The sequence below is a fragment of the Nannobrachium achirus genome, assembly GCF_963921795.1.
Source record: "Nannobrachium achirus genome assembly, chromosome: 10".
Classification (NCBI taxonomy): Eukaryota; Metazoa; Chordata; class Actinopteri; order Myctophiformes; family Myctophidae; genus Nannobrachium; species Nannobrachium achirus.
In genome coordinates this window covers 4188592-4216427 of record NC_137819.1, presented here as the reverse complement: position 1 = coordinate 4216427, position 27836 = coordinate 4188592, and the positions used below count along the sequence as shown (strand labels likewise).

Genomic DNA, 27836 nt, shown 5'->3' with positions numbered 1-27836 from the left:
ACAGCCGATCTACAAGCACACAACGCCTCGCACAGCACACAACGCATCGCACCGCGAGGCGTTGTGTGCTTGTAGATCTGCTGTTTTCACTACTTTTGTGCAACGGCCTTGTATGATGAAGCAGGGCTTTGCTTTGCGAAAAAAAATTACAAATTTGAAACTTGGAGATACAAGGTTGGCCGCACAGCCCCCAAAATGGAACGAAGGCCGACATTTTATTGTTATCTTTTTCCTAATGGCCGGCCTGGACCGGCCGGGAATGGAGTCCCCATGCTGTTCGGGAGTTGTCCCGCTTTTCCCAATGGCCAGCACGTCCCTGGGGACTGTTATCAATACTGTCATGCCTTAGCCAAGGCTCAGGAGTCTGACTACCAGCTCCCAGGAGCTGGGAAGACCCCATATCAGCCTTGGTCTTGTCATTGCAATGCGCATGCGCCAAAACACGAGGGGAAAAAAAGAAGTCACGCTGGGATTCGAGACTACAGGGTTGGGAATTCTAGCCATGCGTTCTTACTGAGGACGCAACTGAGATGGAGGCGCCGCTCCGATATATATTTTTTTAGCATTAGGTTTAGCCATAGTTTTACTGAGGTTAAGGTTAGGGTTTGGGTTAGGGTTAGGCATAGTTTTACTGAGGTTAAGGTTAGGGTTTGGGTTAGCTTTAGGTGTAGGCATAGTATTTTTCACCGCCGCGTCGCGTTCCGTTACCAAGTTATGTGTAAAACCAAGCAAAAAAAAAAAAAAGGTCCGCCAGCTGCCTGGTTTGCTCAGTCGGTAGCGACGGGGACTGGTAATCCGACGGCTCGGGTTCGATTCTCACTGAGGGAGCGACCAGTACATTGTTCCTGAGAACGTGCGTTGGCGCATGCGCATCGCAATGACAAGTCTATGGGCGATAACGGAGCTGGAGCTGGGAGTCCGACTACTGAGCCTTGGCCAAGGCATGACAGGGGTGATAACAGACCCATCCCAAGGGAGGATAACGCGAACATCAGCTGAGCAGGCGGTGGTCAGAGGTTCTTGCAGCAGGTCCTCTGCTCCGGTGGAAGGCGGTGGTCAGAGGTTCTTGCAGCAGGTCCTCTGCTCCGGCGGAGGCTCGCTGGCCGGTCCCACGGGGCTGCTCAGGGTCACAGCGCTGATGGAGCCGCGGGTCACCTCCCTGCTGGCCACCTTCTTGTGGATGGCTGCAGCAACACGGAGAAGACGCACAACAAAACGGTCAGGTTTGGCAAAAAAAAAAAAAAGTGGAAGGCAATACCGAAGGCCTCAAAGGAGTGTAAATCCCTTCAAGGAACAATGGCCGAGTTTCCCAAAGCGATTTTAGCCCATCGTAGATCACGCATAGTCGTAGAGACCATAAGCCCCGACTGCCATGTTCCCGTGTTTACATGGGTTCAGGCAGAGCGACTTATTTACCCCCCTACAACTACACCATCCATCATTCAGATTTCACAAAGTGCTTAATAAAGTCTCACTCCTGTCTAAATACAGTACGGCACTCTATAATTACCCATATCGTCCGTGTTCTTTAATAAGAAGCCTTTTTATCCGATGGTGTTCTGTTTTCCCATGTATTTCCTGGCGTTCCCCATGCGCACCAACCCCATTGAGATAAACAGACAGCCATCGGATGAAAAGGCTTCTTATTAAAGAACGCGGAGGATAATTCTAGAAAGCCGTACCGTATTCAGACAGGTGTGAGACTTTATTAAGCACTTTGTTTGTGAAATCTGAATGTTGGTGTAGTGGTAGGGGGCTAAATAAGTCACTCTGCCTGAACCCATATAAACACGGGAACATGAAGGTTGAAAAAATAAAAATAAAAAAAATAAAAAATAAATAAACACGAGAACTAATACAATCCAAACTAACCCAAGATAAAAACGAATAAAAACTAGCAAACCCGCTCGTAACACGAATGAAAACTAACTGAATTAGAGAAAGAAAAAACAACCCCAAACTATTATAACCTTGGAAGACACAAAACAAAACGTTTGTCTGCGATGCACTCAAGTCAATTCCTGGACTTATTATGGCTGTGCAGTTATTCAGTAACATTCAAGCACCGTCTGGCAAGATACAAGAAAACAACATTGGTATTTAGGTCTAGCGAGCGTGTGTGTGTGTGTGTGTGTGTGTGTGTGTGTGTGTGTGTGTGTGTGTGTGTGTGTGTTAGGGCATTCACGAATAGTGATTTTTAGTATTCGGATTATTCAACCTCAAAGTATTCGAATAGTCGAATATTCGACAGGACTGGCCAAACTGTCAAATATTAAGTAAGCAAGAGGCGAACATTGTGAAAATAGCTGATCTACATGCTCATAATCTGAGTTCCCAGAAGTTATTTTTCTCACCACTAGTGGGGCGAGAAGAACTTCTGGGAAGAAACCATTATATCTCTGGGCCGGAAGTCAGCACAGCTCAGAATCTGAGTAGCAGGAAGTTGCACAAGTATGGGTAACCAGAGGCAAATATCGAGGAGGTTACCTATATCTCAAAAAACCCACGTATCGAGGCAAATCCTCCAAGACTAACATGCTCACAACGCCTCGCAAAGCATATTTCACAATATGTATCTGCAGAACCGAGTCACATTAAATGTAATAACTACAATTCCAAGTGCTTGTCAGGGTGGGGGTCCCCAATTCAAATATGTTTATTTTGGGGGTCACGGCCTAAAAAGGTTTGAGAACCCCTGGTATAGAGCATTAACAAAATCATCCACCAGGGGCATTGACAACTCATTCTTATGACTTCCTATCTAGCCAAGCTTTATAAACTATATATTTTATAAAGAGCAAAAAAAAAAAAGAATATTCGACTTCGGTTAACAACGTCGAATAGTGACTTTGATATTCGAATATTCAAATATTTGGTGAATGCCCTAGTGTGTGTGTGTGGGTGTGTGTGTGTGTGTGTGTGTGTGTGTGTGTGTGTGTGTGTGTGTGTGTGTGTACCTGTGAGTACGTCGTGGAAAGCAGTTTCAACGTTGGTAGAATCCAGCGCTGATGTCTCCATGTACATGAGGCCCTTGCTCTCTGCGTTGGGAGGGAAAGAGAGGGAAGTCAGCCCTGACTAAAGCCTAAAGTCTCTTTACATACATATATCGCCGTTGTCGGGTGGAAGCCTTGGAAGCCTTTTTGCAAGTCGACTCGACTCAGTAAAAAGTTGAGTTGAAGTCGACTTTATCGTTTGATGACGTCATCACATCACACACGACCCCCCCCAATTAGTTTGCGGGGTCCCCAGATGATTAACTTAATGTGCAACATTGTTTTCTCACTCAACTGTAAACAAACCAACATAAAGTGTATAGAGGGTATCTGCACATTTCTAAAGAGCCAATTTAAGGACTTTTTTAATACCTCTAAAATGAAAAATTAAACATTGTCCAAATTGTCAAATATATAGAGGCAGAAATTGTGAAAATAGCCGATCTACATGCTCACATGTAGATCTGCTATTTTCACAATAGAACCATGTTATACCAAATGTAATGTTGCACTGTAATATTGGATCATTCCGTCCTTGACAATAAGCAATCCTACTGTTTGAATGCTGTACAGATGCACACAGTAGGATTACATACATATATCGCCGTTGTCGGGTGGAAGCCTTGTATCTCCAAAACTGTTCCTTTTTTAAATTATTTAAAAAAACAGTTAAAGTATCGAAAATATTATATATATATATATATATATATATATATATATATATATATATATATATATATATATATATATATATAATAATTTTCACTAGGTTTGTGCAACAGTCTTGTACGATGAAGCAGGGCTTTGCTTTACATAAAGATATACACATTTGAAACTTGGAGATACGAGGTTTCACTAGTGCGACTGTCACTTTCAGACAAGATCGGTTCTTGCCTGCATATCTATAGATGATCAAAGAATCTCCAATCTCAATCAATGTTAGCCCCATATAGAACCTCACCCGTCGCTGCATACTGTTGTGCTCCGAGATGAGGTCCGAGATGAGGTCCTATAAAGGTACCCGAGCACTGGCCCGGACCGCCTCCACGTCGAGTTGGAAAACACCCGTAGCGAAATTTTATCCAAAAAGTAAAGGTAGTTCCGAGCTCCCAGATTATGGTTTTCCATCCCACGGTACATAAAACATGCACCACGGCGTTGGGAAAACGTTTTAAATTGCTTATTTAGTCTCAATAAATTCAGAAAAGCCCCCGGCATAGTCTCCCAGAAGACTGTTGAAGACTGTTGCCTAACACGATTTGCAAAAGCTCCCTGGCTACGCGAGACTACAGTACTGGCAACCGTTCCGGTTGAATGGGAAAACATTACAAAACTAAGGATTTAAGCGGTTGTTTCATGCCGTGGTTCATGTTTTAGGTACCCTGGGATAGGAAACCACAGTCTGAAGGCATGTTTTCACTACAGTTCCGGAATTTTTCCTGCAAAATAATTAGCATAATGATTTTCAATTTGCCGGGAGTTTAGTTTTTTGGGTGTTTTCACATAAGCAAAAATGCTGGCATAGCCATAAAATCCTCGTTTTCACTAAAGAAATTTCACGGTATGAAAGTCCGTGTTGCCAGACTTTGCGAGAGAACTAAGCAACCAGGTGTACGAAAATAATCCCCAAAAAGTGATATTATCTAGGCCACACGAGCACTTTAAAACTACACGCATCGTCACATCAGCTAATTGAAAATTACGATCTACAAGCTCACAACAAATAAAACGAAACCAGCAACTATCATATACAAGCAACCTTACGGAAATGAAGCCAAGAGTCGCTTATAATGAGCAGACATGGCAACACTTGGACTGAAAGACCTGAAGAAAAAAAAAGACACTCTGGGGACACTCTCCCCAGTTCGTTGCGTTCACTGCAGTGGCATCGGTCTCTTCTCTCTCTCACTCTGAAGTGAACACTACAAATGGATTTACTAAAACAAAATATTCTTCATGCTCAGCGACAACAACACATAAGGTCCGTTCATAAAGGATCTCATCTAATGCAACGTGTTGCACCTGTGGGCTTTAGATTAGCTGTAGTCTGTGGACTCGCTCGCTGCTCAAAAGACCTTTAGGCTAATCATCACACGACAACGACGACGATAAACTAATGATGCACCTTTTGTTGAGAACAGCTTCTTTCTTTCGGAACCTCTCCAGTCCCTCCGCAGATAGCGGAGGAAGAGGAGCTGCCGTTATAAGAATTCATTGCACTTTTGCAGGCAGCCAGCCACCATGGTCACAATGCGACTCTACTCTTCTATAGCCTAAATAATTATATCCCTAATGCAAGGACTCTATAGCCTAAATAATTATATCCCTAATGCAAGGTGAAGCTGTATTATATTTCTACTGTATATCCCATTCACATTCAGATCGTTTTCAATCCCAAATACAATGCTTTAACTGTTATCATTGGCTCCTTACGCACCTGCTTGTCAAAAAACCGTCAAAAATAACGGTATGCGTTTTCACAGAAGGGAAATTTGTAATCTCACGGTACTTTCTGCAAAAAATACTAGGTATTTTGCCGTCAAATTTCGGCCTCCAAAACTCCCGGGACACAAAACAAGTGGCCGTTTTCACATGGCGTGAATTTCAAAATTGCCGTCATTTTTGACAAGACTTCCAGAAGTTTTGCTCAGTGAAAACGGGACTTGAGAGCTCGGAACTACCTTTACCTTTTGGATAAAATGTTGTTACGAGTGTTTAACAACTCGACGTGGAGGCGGTCCGGGCCAGCACTGAGGTACTTTTTATAGGACCTCATCTCGGAGCACAACAGTATGCAGCGACGGGTGAGGTTCTATATGGGGCTAATTCAATGTATGTATTATTTATCTTTTATTACGTGGCTTTATTAGACCTCTGTCTAATCAAAGACTAAGATCACATGGCTTCACTCAGTGCACTGCCGTATCCAACATGCCAACAGCCATGTCAACAGACACACACAACCAGGGCGTCAATTGGGTATGGCAGGGGTATGCAGCTGCCATACCCTGGGTCCAGGGGGGAAAATACAAGTTACTTTTAAATATAAATCCATGAATGTCTCTTTTTCTATCTGTGCTGGTTATTATGTTGTTAAATTACAGTAAAATAACTACAAATGCACAATTTTGCAAAATGGTCACTTTAACATAATTATATTCTCCCCATCTTGACAAAATGGTATATTCCCAGGTTCCGCAGGTCAGCTGCACAGGTGCAATGCATTATTGTTAATTGTGGCACGTTTACTAACATGCCAAGTTTAGCTGCACTTGAACAACCGTTCCAGGCTGCCATATCCAGCCCAAGAAACCGTAGAAACAGGGTGAAAAATAGAATGTACTTCTTAAAATAAATGTATCATGCCTGTTGCTAAGGTATGGCAACATGACTGGTGTCTTGTGCACGTGCAGGACACCAGTCATGTTGCCATACCTTAGCTTTTTCTGAACTGACGCCACTGCACACAACTAAGCATCGTTCTCGAGAATGTTTTTGAAAACATTCGATGCGAGAGATAGACGATGCAGTAGCCAAAAAATGTAGTCTATTTGATCAACACTTCCTTGTTTTCCGAGGCGACAGTGTTGCACTGGGCAGACAGCCAGCTCAACACCTACTTTATGGAATACCATCTCTTGTGACCAAGACAGAGATTTGATTTCCTGAAGAGCAACGGTTTTGGACATGCAAGGTTTCAGGGTTTGCACATTATGGAGGACCGCAAACCCACTGTCAGTGTGTACAACACTACTGGATACCAACAAACAGTATGAGGGAATACAGTACACGCTAGGGCATTAACGACTTGTGATTTTTGCAAGTCGACTCGACTCAGTAAAAAGTTGAGCTGAAGTCGACTTTATCGTTTGATGACGTCATCGCATCACACACGAACCCCCAATTATTTTGGGGGGTCCCCAGATGATCAACTTAATGTGAAACATTGTTTTCTCACTCAACTGTAAACAAACCAACATAAAGTGTATAGAGGGCATCTGCACATTTCTAAAGAGCCAATTTAAGGACTTTTTTAACTCATACAGTGCCATCCGGCCACAAGGGGTGCTAGAGTGCCAGAAATTTCTCCATAGACCTTCTTTATAGCTTTCGTCGACCCTCTCCCAACTGCCTTGTGTTTTCACTCCAGTCAATGCTATGGGTGTCGAGAGGAGGAAGCTAGCTGACACGTAGCCAAAATGCTAACCCCTTTAGAAGCCCGATCTAAAGCTATTTCAGCCGCAAAAAAACGTTCTCTTTGGGTCTGGGGACACAATCCGGAGAAAATCCTGTCTAAAGATGTGATTTATTATTGGAGTGGGCGGCGCGATTTGGCCGTTAGCGCGAATACGGCCCGTGGATGGCCGAGTCTAAGTCCCGGCCAAGGATGGACGTCTAGACCGGGGCTTCATTGAGGCCTCCGATAAAATAATTCATTTTATTAAATATCCCGGACATGTTCGGGATAGGCACCCTGGAATACGTCGCGCCGCCTACAATGAACATTGGGTGAACATTGGGGGGGGGTCTAAACTTTATATTAAACCATTTTCAATGGAATAAATCGTCGGAGCATCTAGTGTCTCTCGTTGGTGAGCGATGGGCGAGCCGGGACCACCCACGTTGCTCCAAGCAGCTCGGGGTAAGTAAAATAGCAAATAAAAAATTGTTTTTGATCCCGAATATCCCGAACATGTTCGGGATAGGCACTTAAAGGGTTAATACCTCTAAAATGACAAATTAAACATTGTCCAAATTGTCAAATATATAGAGGCAGAAATTGTGAAAATAGCCGATCTGCTATTTTCACAATAGAACCATGTTATACCAAATGTAATGTAGCACTGTAATATTGGATCATTCCGTCCTTGACAATAAACAATGCTACTGTTTGAATGCTGTAGAGACACACACATGGAGTTTACACAACGATCTGACTGGACCTGGTTGCTGCACACACACAAGGCTTGACCCACATCCTCAGTATCTGTGCATAATCTCTTAACTACCACTTAACTACACTTAGTCTGTGTGATGATAGATATATGTTTGTTACGGATGGGAAATTAATCGGCCATCATATCATGATCGGCCCGATATCAAACTAATATATCGGTTTTAGCCGATATTTTATTTTATAATAACTATGTTGAATTCCTTTTTTTTAAGCCTCAAAAAGGCTTTTGTGACGATGAAGGCTGCAGATTATCAGTGTTTTCTGTGGAAGCTTTAGAAAATGTCAACAAGTTAGAAAATGTAAAAAAATATATATTGTCGTTGTCGGGTGGAAACCTTGTATGTCCAAAACCGTTTGTTTTGTATTTATCATTTTAAAAATGACTAGAAAAAAGCCCCCTGCGGGGGCCTGGCCCCTTTCCTATGTGAAAGTCCCCTGTACCCAGAGATGGATACAGTCCAGTGGGCAGCTAAGCAATACAAATTTAGGATAGCTCAACATTAAATATGCAGTTTTTTCCAAAATGCAAAATAGTGTAAATGGCAATCCATCCATCCATCCACATCCATCCATCCATCCATCCATCCATCCAACCACATCCATCCATCCATCCATCCATCCATGCATCCATCCATCCATCCATCCACATCCATCCATCCATCCATCCATCCATCCACATCCATCCATCCATCCATCCATCCATGCATCCATCCATCCATGCATCCATCCATCCATCCATCCACATCCATCCATCCATCCATCCATCCATCCACATCAATCCATGCATCAATCCATCCATCCATCCATCCACATCCATCCATCCATCCACATCCATCCACATCCATCCATCCATCCATCCATCCATATCCATCCATCCATCCATCCATCCATGCATCCATCCATCCACATCCATCCATCCATCCATCCACATCCACATCCATCCATCCATCCACATCCATCCATCCACATCCATCCATCATCCATCCATCCATCCACATCCATCCATCCTCTACTGTACCTTACCGTACCTTACTGTACTGTACTCTACTGTACTTTACCTTACTTTACTGTACTTTGCTGTACTCTACTGTACCTTGCATCCATCCATCCATCCATCCATCCATCCATCCATCCATCCACATCCATCCACATCCATCCATCCATCCACATCCATCCATCCATCCATGCATCCATCCATCCATGCATCCATCCATCCATCCATCCATCCATCCACATCCATCCATCCATGCATCCATCCATCCATGCATCCATCCACATCCATCCATCCATCCATCCACATCCATCCATCCATCCACATCCATCCATCCACATCCATCCATCCACATCCATCCATCCACATCCATCCATCATCCATCCATCCACATCCATCCATCCTCTACTGTACCTTACTGTACCTTACTGTACTGTACTGTACTCTACTGTAATCTACTGTACTTTACCTTACTGTACTGTACTTTGCTGTACTCTACTGTACCTTGCTGTACTCTACTGTACCTTGCTGTACTGTACTGTACATATTCTGTGTTCTATATCTATGAATTCTATGTGTTCTAGAACTATGAATTCTGTGTTCTAGATCCCCCCCCCCCTCTCTCTCTGTGTGTGTGTGTGTGTGTGTGTGTGTGTGTGTGTGTGTGTGTGTGTGTGTGTGTGTGTGTGCATCTGACCCCCCCCCCCCCTTCCCTCTTGTAACCTGAGACCTGGTGATGATAATGACACTTCGCTCCCAACTATGGATTGCGCAATATGCCGCCTACAGGCCAAAATGTGGGGGAAAATTTAAAACATTTTGGGATTATGAGAAGTAGAGACACATCTGAAGGTGATAAAGTTGATGTTGGGCAAGGTACATGCGTTATTGATTTTTGTATTATGTTTTTTAGACAATTGAACAACTGCTGAACGTGGAGTTACAGATGGAAACACACACACACACGCATTTTTTTGGGGCGATTCTGATTATGTAGTGGGATTTAAACTAGTGAAAACAGACAATCTACAAGCACACAACGCCTCGCACCGGCGTTGTGTGCTTATAGATCTGCTGTTTCCACAACTTTTGTGTGACGGCCTTGTATGATGAAGCAGGGCTTTAATTGGCGAAGAATTTCAAATTTGAAACATGGAGATACGAGGTTTCTGCCCGACAGTGACGATACATTCATTCCGTTTCAATAACAGTGCAACCCTAGTTTTGGTAAAAAGAGCCATTGCTTTTTTCAAATGCAGTGTTTGTTTATATGCCTTTTTCAGAATGGACAAAGCTATTGTATTTTATAATTTTTTTTCATACAGAATGAGATGACATTGTCATCGGTTTATATCGGTTATCGGTCATAACTAGGGCATTCACCAAATATTCGAATATTCGAATATCAAAGTCACTATTTGACGTTGTTCACCGAAGTCGAATATTCTCTTTTTTTTTCTTTTTCTGAGTTGTCAATGCCCCTGGTGGATGAATTTGTTAATGCTCTATACCAGGGGTTCTCAAACCTTTTTAGGCTGTGAAACCCAAAATGAACATATTTGAACTGGGGACCCCCACCCTGACAAGCACTTGGAATTGACTAGCGAAGTGTGATGTCACTTCCGTGAAATGGTGTGAAATGTCGCCCTCTAGGGGGTTCATGCTGGTATTGTTTTGTATTCAAATCGCCATTGGGGAATTTGCGATCACCGCATATAAGAACTGTGTTAAAAATATAAACACACCATGCTCTCGGATTGACCCAAATGGATATGAAGCATCGACTAAGGTGGAAATGTACAGATTTACCCAAAAAGTAACACAATAAACGCTAGAAACGAGTTACAACAGGCTATATCAGATATGAATGAATATCATAAACTATGCAGAACCCCCCCGCTGACAGAAACGCGCACATGGTGTTTTTATTTTTTTAACACAGTCCTTATATGCGGCGATCGCAGATTCCCCAATGGCGATTTCAATACAAAACAATACCAGCATGAACCCCCTAGAGGGCGACATTACGCACAAATGACGACATGGCTTCGCTTCTCAATTGTAGGTATTACATTTAATGTGACTCGGTTCCACAGATAGAATATTGTGAAAATAGCAGATCTACATGCTCACAACGCCTCGCAACGCGAGGCGTTGTGAGCATGTAGATTGGCTATTTTCACAATGTTCGCCTCTTGCTTACTTAATATTTGACAGTTTGGCCAGCCCTGTCGAATATTCGACTATTAGAATACTTTGAGGTCAAATAATTCGAATACTAAAAATCACTATTCGTGAATGCCCTGGTCATAACAGCAATTAATTATATCGGATATCGATATCGGCCAGGAACTTTCCTCCTAATGACAGAAGTGTGCGTACAGTACACACCTACAGTCTGTTCCTGAAGGGTTGGTCTCGCCCCTACAGTACCTCTGTATCAGTCATGATGACTCAACACAGCTTCCGTTCACGTAATCAAATGTGCGTGTAGGGTGTGAGAGTGTTTTGCCCGCGCTGTGAGCTTGTATATCTGCTGTTTTTCAATAGTTAAAGCATAAAATAATGATATACAATAATGTGTACCCGTTCTAAATGGGTTAATAAACCCTAGTTGGTGGAGCTCAGCTCGTTGCCAGCTTGCAGAATAGTCCAGGCGTTTCGGGCAGTATGTTGATGGAATCGTGCACTTTATGAAAGAAGCATGACATGTAGATTTGTTTTGGGAAACTTATGGGAGCCAATCAAAGTTGCTCTCATAGACTTTACTATAGAGTAAAATAATACAAAAATGTTTAAGTAGCATGTGAGGGGTCAAACTATGGGTTTTTCATGATTCTCAATCCAATGCAAGGTTTAGTGATGAGACGTCACTTTTCACAGTTTTGTGGGGCCCGTGTTTCGGAAAGGAATGTTTTTCGTGCAAAACAAATGCTTGCATTGTATTCAGAATTATGAAAAAACCCTAGTTTGACCCCTCACATGCTACTTAAAGCTTTTTGTATTATTTTACTGTATAGTAAAGTCTATGAGAGCCTAACTTTGATTCGATTGGCTCCCACAAGTTTCCCAAGCCAAATCTGCGATGTCCCTATAGCCAAAAATGTTCCATATGGCATGTTCTAACTGTGTGCCACATCATGTCATGCTTCTATCATATAGTGCACAATTTGTGCATGATACACTCAGACCAGATGAGTCATTGGACTGAATGAAGTCACCACCAGGGTTCCCACACATTTTTACCAATTAATTTCCAAAACTTTTCCAGAATATTTAACCCAATTTCCAAGACTATATAACAATAATTCAGCTCAATGGTCTGAGCTAGGCCAAACAGGGCCAAACACTTCATAATGACTGATCCCTCACTGACTTTTCATTTAGACCACCAGGATATAGTTGTAATACATGATAATAGATTATATTGTGTTATCACTGTTATAGTGTATTATAATTATCATAGCCCAGCCTCCCCTGACCCTTCTTTGTATTTACCTACTCTATATGTTTTGCACGGTTTATTTTATTTTTATTTACTTTTGTTTTTACTATATCTAATGTATAGTACTCTGTTCTATCCGTCTGTCATTGAATGTTATATGAGATACTTCAATGGTTTCCTGTGTAAATAAGCCAAGTGCTTTCCTAGGATCTCCTTTTAGTTGACCTTGTACCAGTGAACAGTACCATCGTGAAACTGTAAAAACTAAAAATGTTTGTCGACTGTTTTTTTTCACTGACGAAAAATAAATAAAAACGAAATAAAAACTAAGCTGTGATGACTAAAACTAAGACTAAATATATTGACAATTTCGTCAACAAAATAAAAAACTAGACGTTCGGGAGGGACTAGTGGAGAAGAGAGTCATTTTATGTTTGGTTGCTCTCAGGTGTAGCAAAATAGCAGATCTACAAGCTCTTTTTCAGCACACAACCAAGTGTAAAACCAGTCATTACGATGCCATCGAGGCCTGCCAATATTTAGTCGACTAAAATTAGACTAAAACTAAAACTTTTCAGGTGACTAAAATCATGACTAAAACTAAATGACATTTTTATTCAAAAGACCATGACTGAAACTAAATCAAAATCCGCTGACAAAAACAACACTGCGAATACGGTACCTGCGAATTGCCTGGCCTCGTCCCCGGGCACCGTCCTGGTGGAGTCCAGGTCGCTCTTGTTGCCCACCAGCATGACCACGATGTGGGGGTCGGCGTGGTCGTACAGCTCCTTGAGCCAGCGCTCGGCGCTCTCGTAGGTGAGGTGCTTGGAGATGTCGTAGACCAGGAGAGCCCCCACCGCGCCCCTGTAGTACCTGGAGACGCAAATAGGGCTGTCACAATTATTACATAATCGTCTGATCGTGATTTTTTTGACATAATCGCGATTATTTTTCATAATCGTCATAATCGTTTCCATGTTGAAAAATGTTCATATATTTTAAAAAAAAGGTCAAAAATTGTGGAAATAGCAGATCTACAAGCTCACAACGCGTCGCATCGCGACGCGTTGTGAGCTTGTAGATCGGCTATTTCCACTATCAATGTTCTTTTTTAAGTAGTAAGTTGTCAAATATGTCAGTAATGTCTTTGTATATTTAGGTTATGTGTCATATCTACCATGTGCAACTTCAAAGCCTAAAAGCCAAACAGAAATGTAATTGTCAACGACAAAAACACAATTAAATCGTTAATCGCCAATTATTTGAGTGACAATTAATCGTCATGTAAAATGTCATATCGTGACAGCCCTAGACGCAAAGGAACGACGTTTAGCGCACGTTGTTAGTGTGGTTATAGCCCAGACCAGGGGTTCTCAACCTTTTCAGCCCCGCAACCCCCAAAATAATCACATCAAGAGTCAAATCAAAAGTTGAGGCATTACATTTTGAATAACACGGTTCTATTGTGAAAAGAGATTATTTTCACACTTTCTGCCTCTATATATTTGACAATTTGGCCAAGGTTTAATTAGTCACTTTAGAGGCATTAGTCACTAAGTCACTTTAGAAATGTGCAGATACCCTCTATACCAGTGGTTCTCAACCTGGGTGTCGGGACCCCCCTGGGGGTCCCCAAATTATTTTGGGCGGTCCCCAGCTGATTAGCTCAATGTGCAACGTTGTTTTCTCACTCAACAGTAAACAAACCAACATAAAGTTTAAATGTATAGAAGTCTACAGTATGCTTGTTTCTAATGTGACAATTTAAGGACTTTTTAATACCTCTAAAATGACAAATTAAACATCGGCCAAATTGTCAAATATTAGAGGCAGAAATTGTGAAAATAGCAGATCTACATGCTCACAACGCCGTTGCGAGGCGTTGTGAGTGGCGCAGTGGCGAGGCGTTGTGAGCATGTAGATCTGCTATTTTCACAATAGAACCGTGTTATACTAAATGTAATGCCTCAACTCTTAGTGCTCGTCAGGGTGGGGGTCCCCAGTTAAAATATGATTATTTTGGGGGTCGCGGCCTGAAAAGGTTGAGAACCACTGCTCTATACACTTAAACGTTATGTTGGTTTGTTTACTGTTGAGAGAGAAAACAATGTTTCACATTAAGCTAATCACCTGGGGACCCCCAGGGGGGGTCCCGACCCACAGGTTGAGACTTTATTTTTCCAGATAAACTTTATTTTAATCAAAATATCCCCAACATCTATTATTTGCAGCCCGGCAAATAAAAGGTGAATTGATCCCAGTGCACGACGGAGGACGATTTCACGACGAATTAAATCTCCACAATATGATTACCGTGAGTGTTCTTTATCACGATAAACGATAATAACGATTATCGTCCCATCCCTATTGTGAGTGTGTGTGCATTAGGGCATTCACGAATAGTGATTCTTAGTATTCGAATTATTCTACCTCAAAGTATTTGAATAGTCGAATATTCGACAGGACAAACTGTCAAATATTAAGTAAGCAAGAGGCGAACATTGTGAAAACAGCAGATCTACATGCTCACAACGCCTCGCAACGCAAGGCGTTGTGAGTCAAATTAAATGTAATACCTACAATTCCAAGTGCTTGTCAGGGTGGGGGTCCCCAGTTCAAATATGTTTATTTTGGGGGTCACGGCCTAAAAAGGTTTGAGAAGCCCTGGTATAGAGCATTAACAAATTCATCCACCAGGGGCATTGACAACTCATTCTTATGACTTCCTATCTAGCCGAGCTTTATAAACTATATATTTTTTAAAGAGAAAACAATAAAAAATAAATAAAAAAAAGCAAATATTCGGCTACGGTGAACAACGTCGAATAGTGACTTTGATAATCGAATATTCGAATATTTGGCAATTGCCCTAGTGTGTGTGTGTGTGTGTGTGCGTGCGTGCGTGCGTGCGTGCATGTGTGTGTGTGTGTGCGTGTACCCACGCTGAGGTGATGGCTCTGTAGCGCTCCAGTCCCGCCGTGTCCCAGATCTGGGCCTTGATGGTGATGGTGTCCAGCTGCACGGTGCGCGTGCTGAACTCCACGCCGATGGTGGTGCGGCTGTCGTGGTTGAACTCGTTCTTTGTGTAGCGAGAGAGCAGGTTGCTCTTCCCCACGCCCGACTCGCCGATCAGGACCACTGGCGAGGGATAATTAAGATAAATCGTTAATTCTTTAACCCCATTCAGAGCGGGTACACATTATTGTGTATCATTATTGAATGCTTTAACTATTGAAAAATAGCAGATATACAAGCTCGCAGCGCGGCACGGTCTGCTATTAAAAAAAAAAAAAAAAAAAAAAAAACATGAAAATTTGACCCGATTCTATAAGTGTCTTTTGAATCCTTCTAAGGTTTTTGGGAAAAACCCAATGTTTCTATGTCAGCAATCTGGCCAGCCATCGTCAAAGAAAAGGTCCTTTTCACTTAAATGGAGCACAGTTATGTCAGTGGTTCTCAAACCTTTTCATGTGAAAGACCCCAAAAAACGGATATTTATTTGGCCACAGACCCGCATCTCAAAATATTTAGTTCCAGGGACCCCCCCAGAAGCAAAATTTGAGTTACAAACGTTTGCTTTGAAAATACAAAGATTTGCACACATTTTCACGACTTTTTCAAAAAATAGCAGATCTACAAGCTTGCAGCGCGGCACTCTGTGCCACGCTGTGAGCTTGTATTTTTCACTGGTTAAAGCATTCAATAATTCTAGGTTAAGATAAATCGTTAATTCATTAATATAAGGGTTTTCAACAGGGGGTCCTCAGAGTTGCTACTGGGGGTCCTCCAAATCTAAGGGGTCCTTGGCCTGAAAACGTTGAAGACCCAGTGATGTCATTACGTGCGCATCCCGCATCAAAAACTCATTCAAGTCGCCCAGGGACTCATTCATGTCATGGTCCTGGGGTCCCGGGGATGCGCCTCCATTCGAGTCCATGTTAAAATAATTTACTTCTTCTACTTAAATTAAGTTGCTATATTAGTTTAGATTAGTTTAATTCGTTTTTTAATGTATTGTGTAAGATAAACACTGTAAAGATTTAGTATCAGTTAAACCTGGAACAGCTAAAAACTATTTTCACTAGTGGTTCTCAAAGTGGGGTCCTGGGTCCTTGAGGGAACAAAATGGAACCAAATGGACCTGTTCCATTTTTACTCTAGTATTTTAACATTTAATATAAATTGGGGTCCCAGTGATATAAATATAATTAAATGGGTGTCTGTAGCCTAGTGTATTTAGAAATCCTAGTTCTAAGTTCAAACATTAGCCAAATTGTAAAATAAATATAAGAAATAGGCAAACATTTTGAAAATAGCCGATCTACAAGCTCACTGCGCTCGAAAACATTGTATTGAGGACTCATAAAACTTTTCTGGGACCCATTTGAATGACCACCTGTGGGTCCCGGGACCCATTACATTGAAAACCTAGCAACATCACTGAAGACCCCTGCATTAATATATCAACAGATGTCACCAAACAAAGGGTCAAACTCGTTCTTCTGCTATACCAGCAAAATGTGGAACACCTTACCGAAGGCCTTAAAGGTATGTGGTTCCCTAGCATCCTTTAAAATCGCCCTGAAAAACCACTTACAGGCGGCAGCCATTCGCAACTGGCAATAACAAACCTAGCCCAGCCACTGTATATCGTTTTTTGCAAAGTTAAGCTCTGCTTCATCATACAAGGCCGTCACACAAAAGCAGTGAAAACAACAGATCTACAAGCACACTTGAGTGCACACGTGTGCTTGTAGATCGGCTGAATTTCACTAGTTTAGTTCATTTTTTAAACGGTTTTGGGCATACAAGGTTTCCATCCGACAATGAATTTCTTTTTTTTAGTCTCTGTTTATTTATTTATTTATTTTCTCCTGAGCATATCTACTGCATAGTACTGTGTTCTATCCGTCTGTCGTTCAATGTAATAGAGATATGTAATAGAGGTTTCCTGTGTAAATAAGCCAAGTGCTTTCCTAGGATCTCCTTTTAGTTGACCTTGTACCAGTGAACTGTACCATCATGAAACTGTACTTTCTTTCTGTGTAAACTTCTAATAAAGTCTTCAATCAATCAAACCGCCTGACTGACAACTTGTCACAACCGAGCCATGAGGCCCATAGTAGCCAGTTGAGGCAGCTTGATGTACAAGTACACCCCCTGGACATGATGCTATAGTTATGCCGCTTAGTATGTCACAGGGACTTAACCCCCAACCCAACCCTTGATGACCAGTGCCTTCAAGGGAAAATCGAGGGAATTTTATGCGTGAATCCTATAACCACCAGAGTTCAGTTAGGTTCTTGTAGCGCTTGTTTTCACGAGGCGTTGTAAGCATGTAGATTGGCTATTTTCACAATTTCAGCTTCTACTATCTGACAATTTGACCAATGTATCATTTGTCATTTTAGATGTATTAAAAAGTCCTCAAATTGTGACTTTAGAAACGTTGCAGATACCCACTATACTCTTAAAACTTTACGTCGGTTTGTTTACTGATGACGAGTGAGAAAACAATGTTAAGTTAATCATCTGGGGACCAAAATAATTTGGGGACCCCCCTGGGGGCTGATATTCCAAACGTAGGAGAGTTCGTTTGAAGGAGCGCTCGTTTTATGGTTAAATGTCACAGTTATTGTCCACGACATTACAAGCGGCGCGAAGGCCAGCGGACCTTGGTCCTGCTCTTCGCCCCCGAGCGCCGCAGGCGCGAGTGGCCGCGAAGAGCGGGCCAGGGCCGCGCGGCCGGCGGAGCGCCGCGCGAGTTACGAAGCCGTGGTGAATGCAATCGTTATATTTATGCCCAGGCCGTAAGGCCTGGGCAAGCCCACGATAAACGCATTCACACCCGCCCGCGCAGTCCAAGTGACCACAGCCGAGCGCTCCAGACCTCCGCTCCAGCCAATCACAAGCCGCGCCTCAACGAACTCTCCTACGGTAGGAATACTCGCCCCCTGGGGGACCCGACCCACAGGCTGGAGAACCACTGTTCTACTCAGTCCGTCAACCTGGCATTTGGCAGTGTGCCATCCTTTGGCCCCGACAGGTCACCAGATGTGGTGGTGATGACATCGTCATCAAAGAGAGACTGGCACACATGAGGTCCCCGTCTACCCTGTGGCTGTCCCTCAGATGACAGCTGGCTCTGCGTGACGGGCCACATTAAAAATGTTGCGCTGCACTGGCTTCAACTTTCTTCAGCGCCGCAATGACGCAATGATGCAAGGATGCCTCAATCAGACACGAGTTTTTGTTTCGCCCCCTAGTTTGCTTTACACTGCACTTCTTCTGTCCCCGCAAGCCCTGTTCTTGTCTGTAAAAGGAGGAGAAACTAATACTAGGGCATTAACGAAGAGGTCGACAAGTCGACTTCATTACACAAGTCGGCTCCCACCCGAGAAAGTCGAATTTGGAAAAAAAAATGAACCTTTGTATTTTTTTCTATCATTATTTTTGCTCCATGTGTGCGTCTGTGCAGCATTCAAACTGTAGGATTGCTTATCGTCAAGAACGGAATGATCCAATATTACAGTGCTACATTACATTTGGTAAAACATGGTTCTATTGTGATGCGAGGCGTTGTGAGCATGTAGATCGGCTATTTTCACAATTTCTGCCTCTAATATTTGACAATTTGGACAATGTTTAATTTGTCATTTCAGAGGTATTAACTCATTCCCTGCCAGGCCCGATAGTCCCGAGATTATTCCAATGTCTTTCCCCGCCAGGCCCGATAGTCCCGAGAATTAAAAAAAAAAAAAAAAAAAAAATTCAAAAAAATTTTTGGACCCCAAAAAATGGAGTAGGCATGATAGCAATCGCGAAATTGCATGTTTAACCCCCATAGCAACCCCATCTTTCAAGCATGGCAGCCATTTTGGCAGCCATCTTTGTTAAACATAGTGGCTGTTATCTCATGAATGCCTGAACGGATTTCCATTCGGATTTTTTTGTTTGAAAGCTGTGAGCAATGTGGACACACGTGGTGCATTATCTAGGCATGGGTGTGCATGATCCGTGCACACCCAATTACATGGAAGTCTATGGAGACGAATGGCAGGTGGGAGTACGGAGGTATGTTAAAATGGCGGTCAATGTGTTAAAAGGTCCTTGAATTGGCACTTTAGAAATGTGAAGATACCCTCTATACAGTATACTTAAACTTTATGTTGGTTTGTTTACAGTTGAGTGAGAAAACAATGTTTCACAGTAAGTTAATCATCTGGGGACGCCCCAAAATAATTGGGGGGTCCTGTGTGATGTGATGACGTCATCAAACGATAAAGTCGACTTCAACTCAACTTTTTATTTGTGCAAGTCGAGTCGACTTGCAAAAATCACAAGTCGTTAATGCCCTACTTTACACTGCACTTCTTTGTCCCCACAAGCCCTGTTCTTGTCTGTAAAAGGAGGAGAAACTAATAGTTACTGTGCTGCTATTTCAAAAGTTACGGTAAGTGATTTTCTTTGGTTAAAATAAGTGTTAAATAGATCTATATCTTCTGATAGTACTCGCTGCTATAGACAGTGTTTGTTCAGTAACAGGAGTCTCCAGTCCATGTCTCTCCAGCACTTTTAACACAAAATGCATTTTCAGGTTCAGGATACCAATGCGAGGCGTTGTGTGCTTGTAGATCGGCTGTTTTCACTAGTTTTGTGCGACAGTCTTGTATGATGAAGCAGGGCTTTGCTTTACCAAAAGACGTACACATTTGAAACTTGGAGATGCGAGGTTTCTGCCCGACAGTGTCGATATTTTAGTGATTACGTTGCGAGGAAAATGTTGAGATAATAGCCATTTTGGTTAGAACTGACTGAAAATAACTTTGTACTTCAAGTTTAAAATTATACTAAATACTTTTTCAAGTCAAACTATTATCAAATGATCTCGCGGCACCCCTGGACTGCCGTCCCACTTTGAAAACCCCTGCTGTAAGGAACCAACCGCTCCTACATCTGGCTTTGTCCGTTTGTCCAGGGCAAAGGGACGCCCAGGCCAGGGTCACATTGGCCACGCTTTGCGGGACGCTTAATGAAGTTGACAATGTGCTAATAAACTAAACTAAACTCAGTCCTGACACAGATTAAACAAGCAAAATCAGAAGTGATGACACAAAGACATGAGCAGAGAACACAATAGGAACGGGAACACAATAAAAAACAGTAAGACTCCTTAGTCGGGAGATAAGCGGCCGTCAGGTCACATGTATAGTACACCAGGGGCCGTGGAGTGGAGCAGTAGCTTGTAGATCGGCTACTTTTGACTATTTTCCCATATTTTTTTCCCAGCGGGGTGGGGGTCCACTGGGGTCTGCTGGGGGCCCCAGCGGTGGCTGGGCCCCCGGGGACCTCCTGGGTGCCGGCCCCGTCTCTCCCGGTGGCTGGGTGGCCGAGTTACGGCCTTTTTAGCGGGCTGCGCTCTACGCACGGCTGTCTCCGCGCGGCCGAGGCGGAGGCGTGGGTACCGGCCCCGGCTCTCCCGGACTCTCCTAGGCCGAGTTACAGCATTTTATGTGCGCTGCAGTGGCGGGGGTCTTCCACTAGGGGTGCAACCACTTTTGCATCCGTTCTTGAGCACCAGGAGTCGGTGGTCCCCGGGAATTCCCCGTGAGCAGCCCCGTTGGGGTGTTCATTTGGTCACTTTTGTACGTTTTGGGGGGTCCCTGGGCGTCCCTGGAGCTCCGGGGGTCCTGGAGGTTGTGGTTTGGCAGGCAAAGAATGTGTGTGCAAAGTTTGGCATGGCTAGGGGCAACGATGGCAGAGATATGAGTAGGGCAAAAGTGTGACGTGACGTGACAGAGAGACTGACAGCTGGTGGAGGTTTTGATAGTAACTGCGACATGACGGTCGCAATGAAGCTGATAAATGGACACTCTCTCCTAATTGGTTGAAATGACAAAATACCGGAAGATTTATTGTCCAGTGTTTCCCCTACATGCATTAAGCAGCGGCGGGCCGCCGCTGCTTCAAATCCGGCCGCCACTGTATGATTTTCACTTTTTTTTTTTTTTAAGATTTTTTTTTTTCTTTTTTTTTTAAGATTGTTTCCCCCCACAACAATGTAGCGCTCATGTGAAGCATAGCGTTCTAAACTTCTCTCGCTTACATACGGTTGGAAGGAGATGTATATGTCTAGTTTCTCCCCCTCCCCTCTCATTCATCCAGTCAGTCAGGCAGCAGCCTTGTCGCGCTGAGCACCTCTGATTCTGAGCTGACTACGTCTTTGCCCCTCGTTAGCATATTTGCAACTGGTGTGTACAATTAGAAGATTTGGGCTGTGGATAAAAGCAGTGCCCCACGGGTTTGAATCATGTAGTTTACCGCTGTTGGGCAATAGTAGGCTTACTTGTCTCTAACTCTGGTCCATAGCGTTAGTGGAGTTCTCCCTAACGCTATGTTCCTCTACCTCCGTATTCCTTGGCAAAACCGGAACACCCCGCCGTCTGGTCCAAAAATAACAAAAACTGTTTCGCCCCTCATTAAACCAAAGGTATCGGTGGACAGTTGAAAGCTTACTCTACTTAGTGGACGAGGTCTGAGCCCCCCACCACACGATTAAAATACATTTCTAGGGCAAAATGAAAAATATTCCACCGGATGGAGACGCTCTTCCAGGTTTTTACGAAACAGCGCTTCCAACGTCGCAGAGTTGAATAACACCCAGTGAGGCCAGGGAGACTAATGCTCAGTGTAATTCGGTCCTCTGACCTGCGCGGCAGTAGTGAGTTGGCACCTTGATGGCGACGACAAATAGTGAAAAACGAGAAGAAATGGAGTCTCCATCCGGTAGAATATTTTTCATTTTGCCCTAGAAATGTATTTTAATCGTGTGGTGGGGGGCTCAGCCCGCGTCCACTAAGTAGTGTAAGCTTTCAACTGTCCACTGATACCTTTGGTTTGATGAGGGGCGAAACAGTTTTTGTTATTTTCGGACCAGACGGCGGGGTTTTCCGGTTTTGCCAAGGAATACGGAGGTAGAGGAACATAGCGTTAGGGAGAACTCCACTAACGCTATGGACCAGAGCTAACTTGTCTCATGCTAATGAGAGCTAAGTGCTAACACGGTTGTCATTCACTCACTGGTTGTAGATGTGGTAGATGTGGAATAGAAACGAGGGATGCATCACCACCACTGTCATTAGGCAACAAACATTTTTGACTAGAAAATAAACTTTGCTACATGCACACACAGAGTGTGTAGCAGTGGTGTAAAGTAACTAGTAGTCTACATTTACTTTACAAGTACTGTACTTAAGTACTTCTACTCCACTACATTTATGACATGATGGCTATGCAAATAGCCGATCTACAAGCTCACAAAGTGACGTGTTGTGAGCTTGTAGAGCTTGTATATCTGCTATTTTTATAGGATTTAATTTTTTTTATACATTTGGAAACTGTTATTATGATTACTGAGAACTTTTAGTACTTACGTTTATTTTGACACCAATACTTTTGTACCTTTACTTATTTCACTACATATTTTATTCCAGACATCTACTTGTAAGTTGTAACACAGTATGTCTACATTAGAATGTTGATAGGATACTGTACTTTTTCCACCACTGGTGAGTAGGATTGGTTCTCAAAGTGGGGGAGTTCCAGGGGGTCCCCAGGCCCCAGCCAAATGATAAATAGTTATGAACCAAATAGACCCTTATGGGTCTTTAGCAAATGCCCCCCCCCCGCTCTCCGCAATTCTCCCCCACTCCTTCAGCTTCTGGCTAGGGGAAACACTGTTGTCTGTTTAGTGTTTACCAGTAAGACTACCTAACCGGGAGATAAGCGACCGTCACGTCGCATACACAAACTTTAGAAGGCAGTCGTAGCCAATCAGGAGGGAAGGAATATGGGAAATGGGACAGATCCATGTTGATGACATGACTTTAGAGATGCTGTGTACCGCTTTGCGTGATTTTAGGCCAACATCTTTGGGAGCAGTGTCCAAAGATTTGTTTGAAAAAATCGGCCTGATGGTGGCACTAAATGGGACAGATCCATGTTGATGACATGACTGTATACATACTGTGTAGCGTTTTGCAGGATTTTAGGGCAAAATCTGTAGGAGCAAAAAAATGTGTTTTGCAAGAATAGCAAGAATGCTAGAAGAGGGCCATGTGAGAAATGAGGAGTGGGGGATGTGGTTTGGCAGCCAAGGAGTGTGTGTGCAAGGTTTGGCATGGATAGGGGCAACGGTGGCGGAGATGTGAGTAGGGCAAAAGTGTGACGTGACGTGTGACAGACAGACTGACAGCCGGTGGAGGTTTTGATATTAACTGCGACCTGACGGTCGCAATTAAAGAGCTGCAGAGACCCCCGTGACGGAACAAAGACTCTATAAGCATTGATTACTATCAGAATATATGACTTTTAACTAAATAACTTTAAATCTAACCCTATCTTTAAATCTACCCTTTTCAATTACAGTGTGGCTCTTAAGCAATGCTTCAACAGAGACATGGCAACAATGTCGCCGGTCACGCATTGTTGCTGCTCACTTGTGAATGCAGCATTAGGAATGTACGGAATGAAAAGGCATAGACTTCAGGGGTTTTCAAAGTGGGTGACGGGGCACCCTGGGGTGCCACGACGGCAGTCCAGGGGTGCCGCGAGATCATTAATATTTGGAATTTATTTAGACACTTGAAGAAATATTTAGTACCATTTTAAACTTGAATTACAAAGTTATTTTCAGTCAGTTCTAACCAAAGTGGCTATTATCTCAACGTTTTCCTCGCAACATAATCACTAAAATATCGTCACTGTCGGGCAGAAACCTTGTATCTCCAAGTTTCAAATGTGTACGTCTTTTTGGTAAAAGCAAAGCCCTGCTTCATCTTACAAGACTGTCGCACAAAACTAGTGAAAACAGCCGATCTACAAGCACACTTGTAGATCTGCTGTTTTCACTAGTTTAGTACATTTTATAGATGATGAATACAAAACAAACGGTTTTGGACACAGGTTTCCACCTGACAACGACGATATGCTATAAATATAAGGTGCTGGGAGTGAAAATTAGAATGTAGGGTTGCCTCGGATTAAAAACATATTTATGGGGTGCCCTGAGACAAAAAGGTTTGGGAACCCCTGGACTAGACTACATACTGTGTTCATTGAAGATATGAATGTAGGAGTTGAGGCATTTCATTCTGTTTGACTGTTATTTTCAAAATAAACTGCCTCTTACATAGGCTATATAGCCTATTATTTGACAATTTGACCAAAGTTTGACCAGTTTTTGTAGTAGTATAGTTTTTTTTGATTATTTTTGATGCACTGTCTTTTCCCCCCAATTTGTTTAAAGGGGTACTGTCACCTAAAGGGGTTGAGGGGCAGATTACACTGTGATGAGCTTCTCTGAAAACGGTCTGAAACAGTCTGAAGCTTATGTCACAGTGTGATCTGCCCCTCGCCCCCCAACAACAGCTGACCAGTACAGTAAGTAGTCATACAGTCAGGCTATATGGACAATTAATTTGATTGGCTTATAATTGCGCATCCCCACAATGACAGTAACCCTTTAGGTGACAGGCCCCCTTTAAGTAAATTAAACATTTCCAAAAGTCCATAATTGTCACTTGACTGTCATCTGCGGACCCCAAGGGCCCCACATGTTGAGAACCACTAGCCCAGGGATCTTTCATGTTTTCTGGCCAAGGACCCCTTGGTTGAGAGAGAGATGAAGCAGGGACCCCCACAACATGTTCATAGATTCCATAGTTTCATCGTTTGACAGCACAATCATCAGCATATTTTGGATGTCAATTTGTGTTTTTAGATATTTAACCACTTGAGCCATCAATACTTAATAAACTTGACCTTTTACTCTGTACTTAGTCTGCTCTTTTTCCCCCTCTACACCAAACCTCTTTGCCGAAAATAGCCGATCTACTAACTCTCATCGCGAGGCGTTGTGAGCTTGTAGATCTGCTATTTTTGGCTTAAGTTCTCAGAATAGGGTTCAAGTGGTTAATATAAAAACAACAGAAAAGGGTTTCTATCACACCAATATTTGGAGGACCCCTTGTAGTAACTCTGTCCTAGGGGTCCCGGACCCCTTGTTGAGGACCCTTGCACTAGGGCTATTTAAAAATATCAGATCTACAAGCTCACTAGCCTATATCATAGACACACCCACATGGGGTCAAAGATCACACGGTCGGGCACGCTGCCAGGCAAGCAGAGAGAGAGAGAGAGAGAGAGAGAGAGAGAGAGAGAGAGAGAGAGAGAGAGAGAGAGAGCACTTCCTCGTTTGGTCCCAGATCTCCTTTTGTTTGTTTCTGCTTTCATGGAAATAAGAAGTGGCAACCATTCCATGACCTACCAACCAGTAGAGCTGCTCTGTAGCATTGAGCTGCCCTTTGCACCCAGACAGTGCACCTGTCTGTCTGTCTGTCTGTCTGTCTGTCTGTCTGTCTGTCTGTCTGTTTGTCCTTGCACTCCCATCCAGCCCAGCCCTCCCCTCCCCTGACCCTTCTTTGTATTTACCTGCTGTATGTTTTTTTTTTTTTTATGTTTTCCCCCTTTTTTTTTTTAAATATGAGATACTTGGTTTCCTATGGAAATAAGCTTAGTCTTTTCTATGATCTCCTTTTAGTAGACCTTGTACCAGTGAACTGTACTGTCATGAAACTGTACCTTTTCCTAGGCAAAGGCATAGGCACTTCTAATAAAATCGTCTTCAATCAAATCCCATCCCAGACCGAACTGAAACATGACGTTCGCTGATAACATGACGTACGACCGTCATGGATGAGGATTCAACTCGGTTGGCGGACGTGAATTCAAAAGCGTCTACAAACTACACGAACATTGACATTTCACAAACAAAGTGCTTAATAAAGTCACAACCCATTGTAAATCTTTTCCGGCTTTGTATAATTACCCGGAACCTCCGTGTTCTTTAATAAGAAGCCTTTTTATCCCATATTTGTACTGTTTTCCCAAGGCCACGCCCACATCTCAGGGTTCAATAGATGGCGTTGGTGCGCATGCGGAACACCAGGAAATGCATGGGGAAACAGACACATATCGGATAAAAAGGCTTCTTATTAAAGAACACGGAGGTTCCGGGTAATTATACAATGCCGGCCAAGATTTACAATGGGTTGTGACTTTATTAAGCACTTTGTTTGTGGAATTTGAACGTTTGTGTAGTTTGTAGACGCGTTTGAATTCGCCTCCGCCAACCGAGGTGAATCCTCATCCATGACGTTGGTACGTCATGGTGTCAGCTACGATCAGCGACCGTCATGTTTCAGGGCTATAATAATCCCAGACCCAGAGACAGACACAACGGAATCAGCCTTGATTTATAGGCGCTACACACACACACACTAAAGTTGCGCGCAGATTGTAGCGCCGAGCTGTTTTCGGAGCTTTTAAGAAGAAAAAGAAAAAAAAGTGACTCACCTTTGAAGACGAAGTTATAGGCCTCGTCCGACCCCATGATGACGGTGTGGTGTCCCGGCCGGCCACAGGGCGAGCTTTTCAGGCTTTTTACTGGTTCACCAACGTGCCTCCCAGTCCCACACAGCACAACAGTCCCTCACAACATCCACACAACAACCATAGGACCCTCTTCTCCCTTCTCTCTCTTTCTATGTTCTCTCTCCAGGACTGAATGAAGCTACAGGTGAAAATGAAACAGGGTCGAGGAACAGAACCGGTTCCTCCGGCACTAGCAGCCTCAGCTCTCTTTCTCCGTGTCTAATAGGGCAGCAGGTGTAGGTATCGGTTGGTTGGCTGGGCAGTCAGTGACACGTACGGGGCAGACGACGAGACGACACTCCTCTGTCGCCTTGGCTGCTACTGGTGCCGATCCCTCATCAGCTGACCTAGCGAGGCGGTGCGGAAAGGTGTGCGCTATACGGGCCGTTCTGTGTGTGTGTGTGTGTGTGTGTGTGTGTGTGTGTGTGTGTGTGTGTGTGTGTGTGTGTGCGCGTGTGGGAGGACAGGTGGAACAGGTAGAACCAGTGTCATAACAAGGCTTTTACAACCCCTCCCTCTCCACCCTCCACCTCACCTCTAGGGCTCTGGTTTCGTCCCTCAACAGGCAGGTGCACACATAGACATCAAAAGGGGGCTTGAGCCCCTGCCCTTTTATCGTCTGTTAGCCTTACACAAAGATATTTATGCAGCCCTCTTGCTATCGCCCTCTTGGCCTTACATTAAGACGCTTTCTGCCGAGACTTCCGTATTGTGATGTTGGGGCGACGGAGTGCATCTCTCCACTCCGACATGTCTCCTTTCCGACATGTCTCCATTCCGACACTAACCCTATCTCTAACCCTAAACCTAACCCCTATGGGAGTGTCGCCACTCCGACAATAAGAAGTCAATTTCGGAGTGGCGACATGTCGGAATGGAGAGAGCCTCCCGGGGCGACGGCATAAAACGTCTTACCGACTTGTCAGACAGTTCGGGGGGATGGTCGGCAAAACT

General features: G+C 43.5%; 1 protein-coding gene across 1 annotated transcript; it reads right to left on the bottom strand.

Annotated features, from left to right (window-relative positions):
- Positions 1 to 1056: 1056 nt before the first annotated feature.
- On the bottom strand, positions 1057 to 26841 carry LOC308293324 (ras-related protein Rab-25-like; the record flags this gene model as incomplete). Its single annotated transcript, XM_080735785.1, has 5 exons — positions 1057 to 1184; positions 2958 to 3038; positions 13069 to 13262; positions 15332 to 15527; positions 26805 to 26841. The coding sequence occupies 5 exons, from the start codon at positions 26839 to 26841 to the stop codon at positions 1057 to 1059; spliced, it is 636 nt and encodes a 211-aa protein (XP_080591911.1).
- Positions 26842 to 27836: the final 995 nt, after the last annotated feature.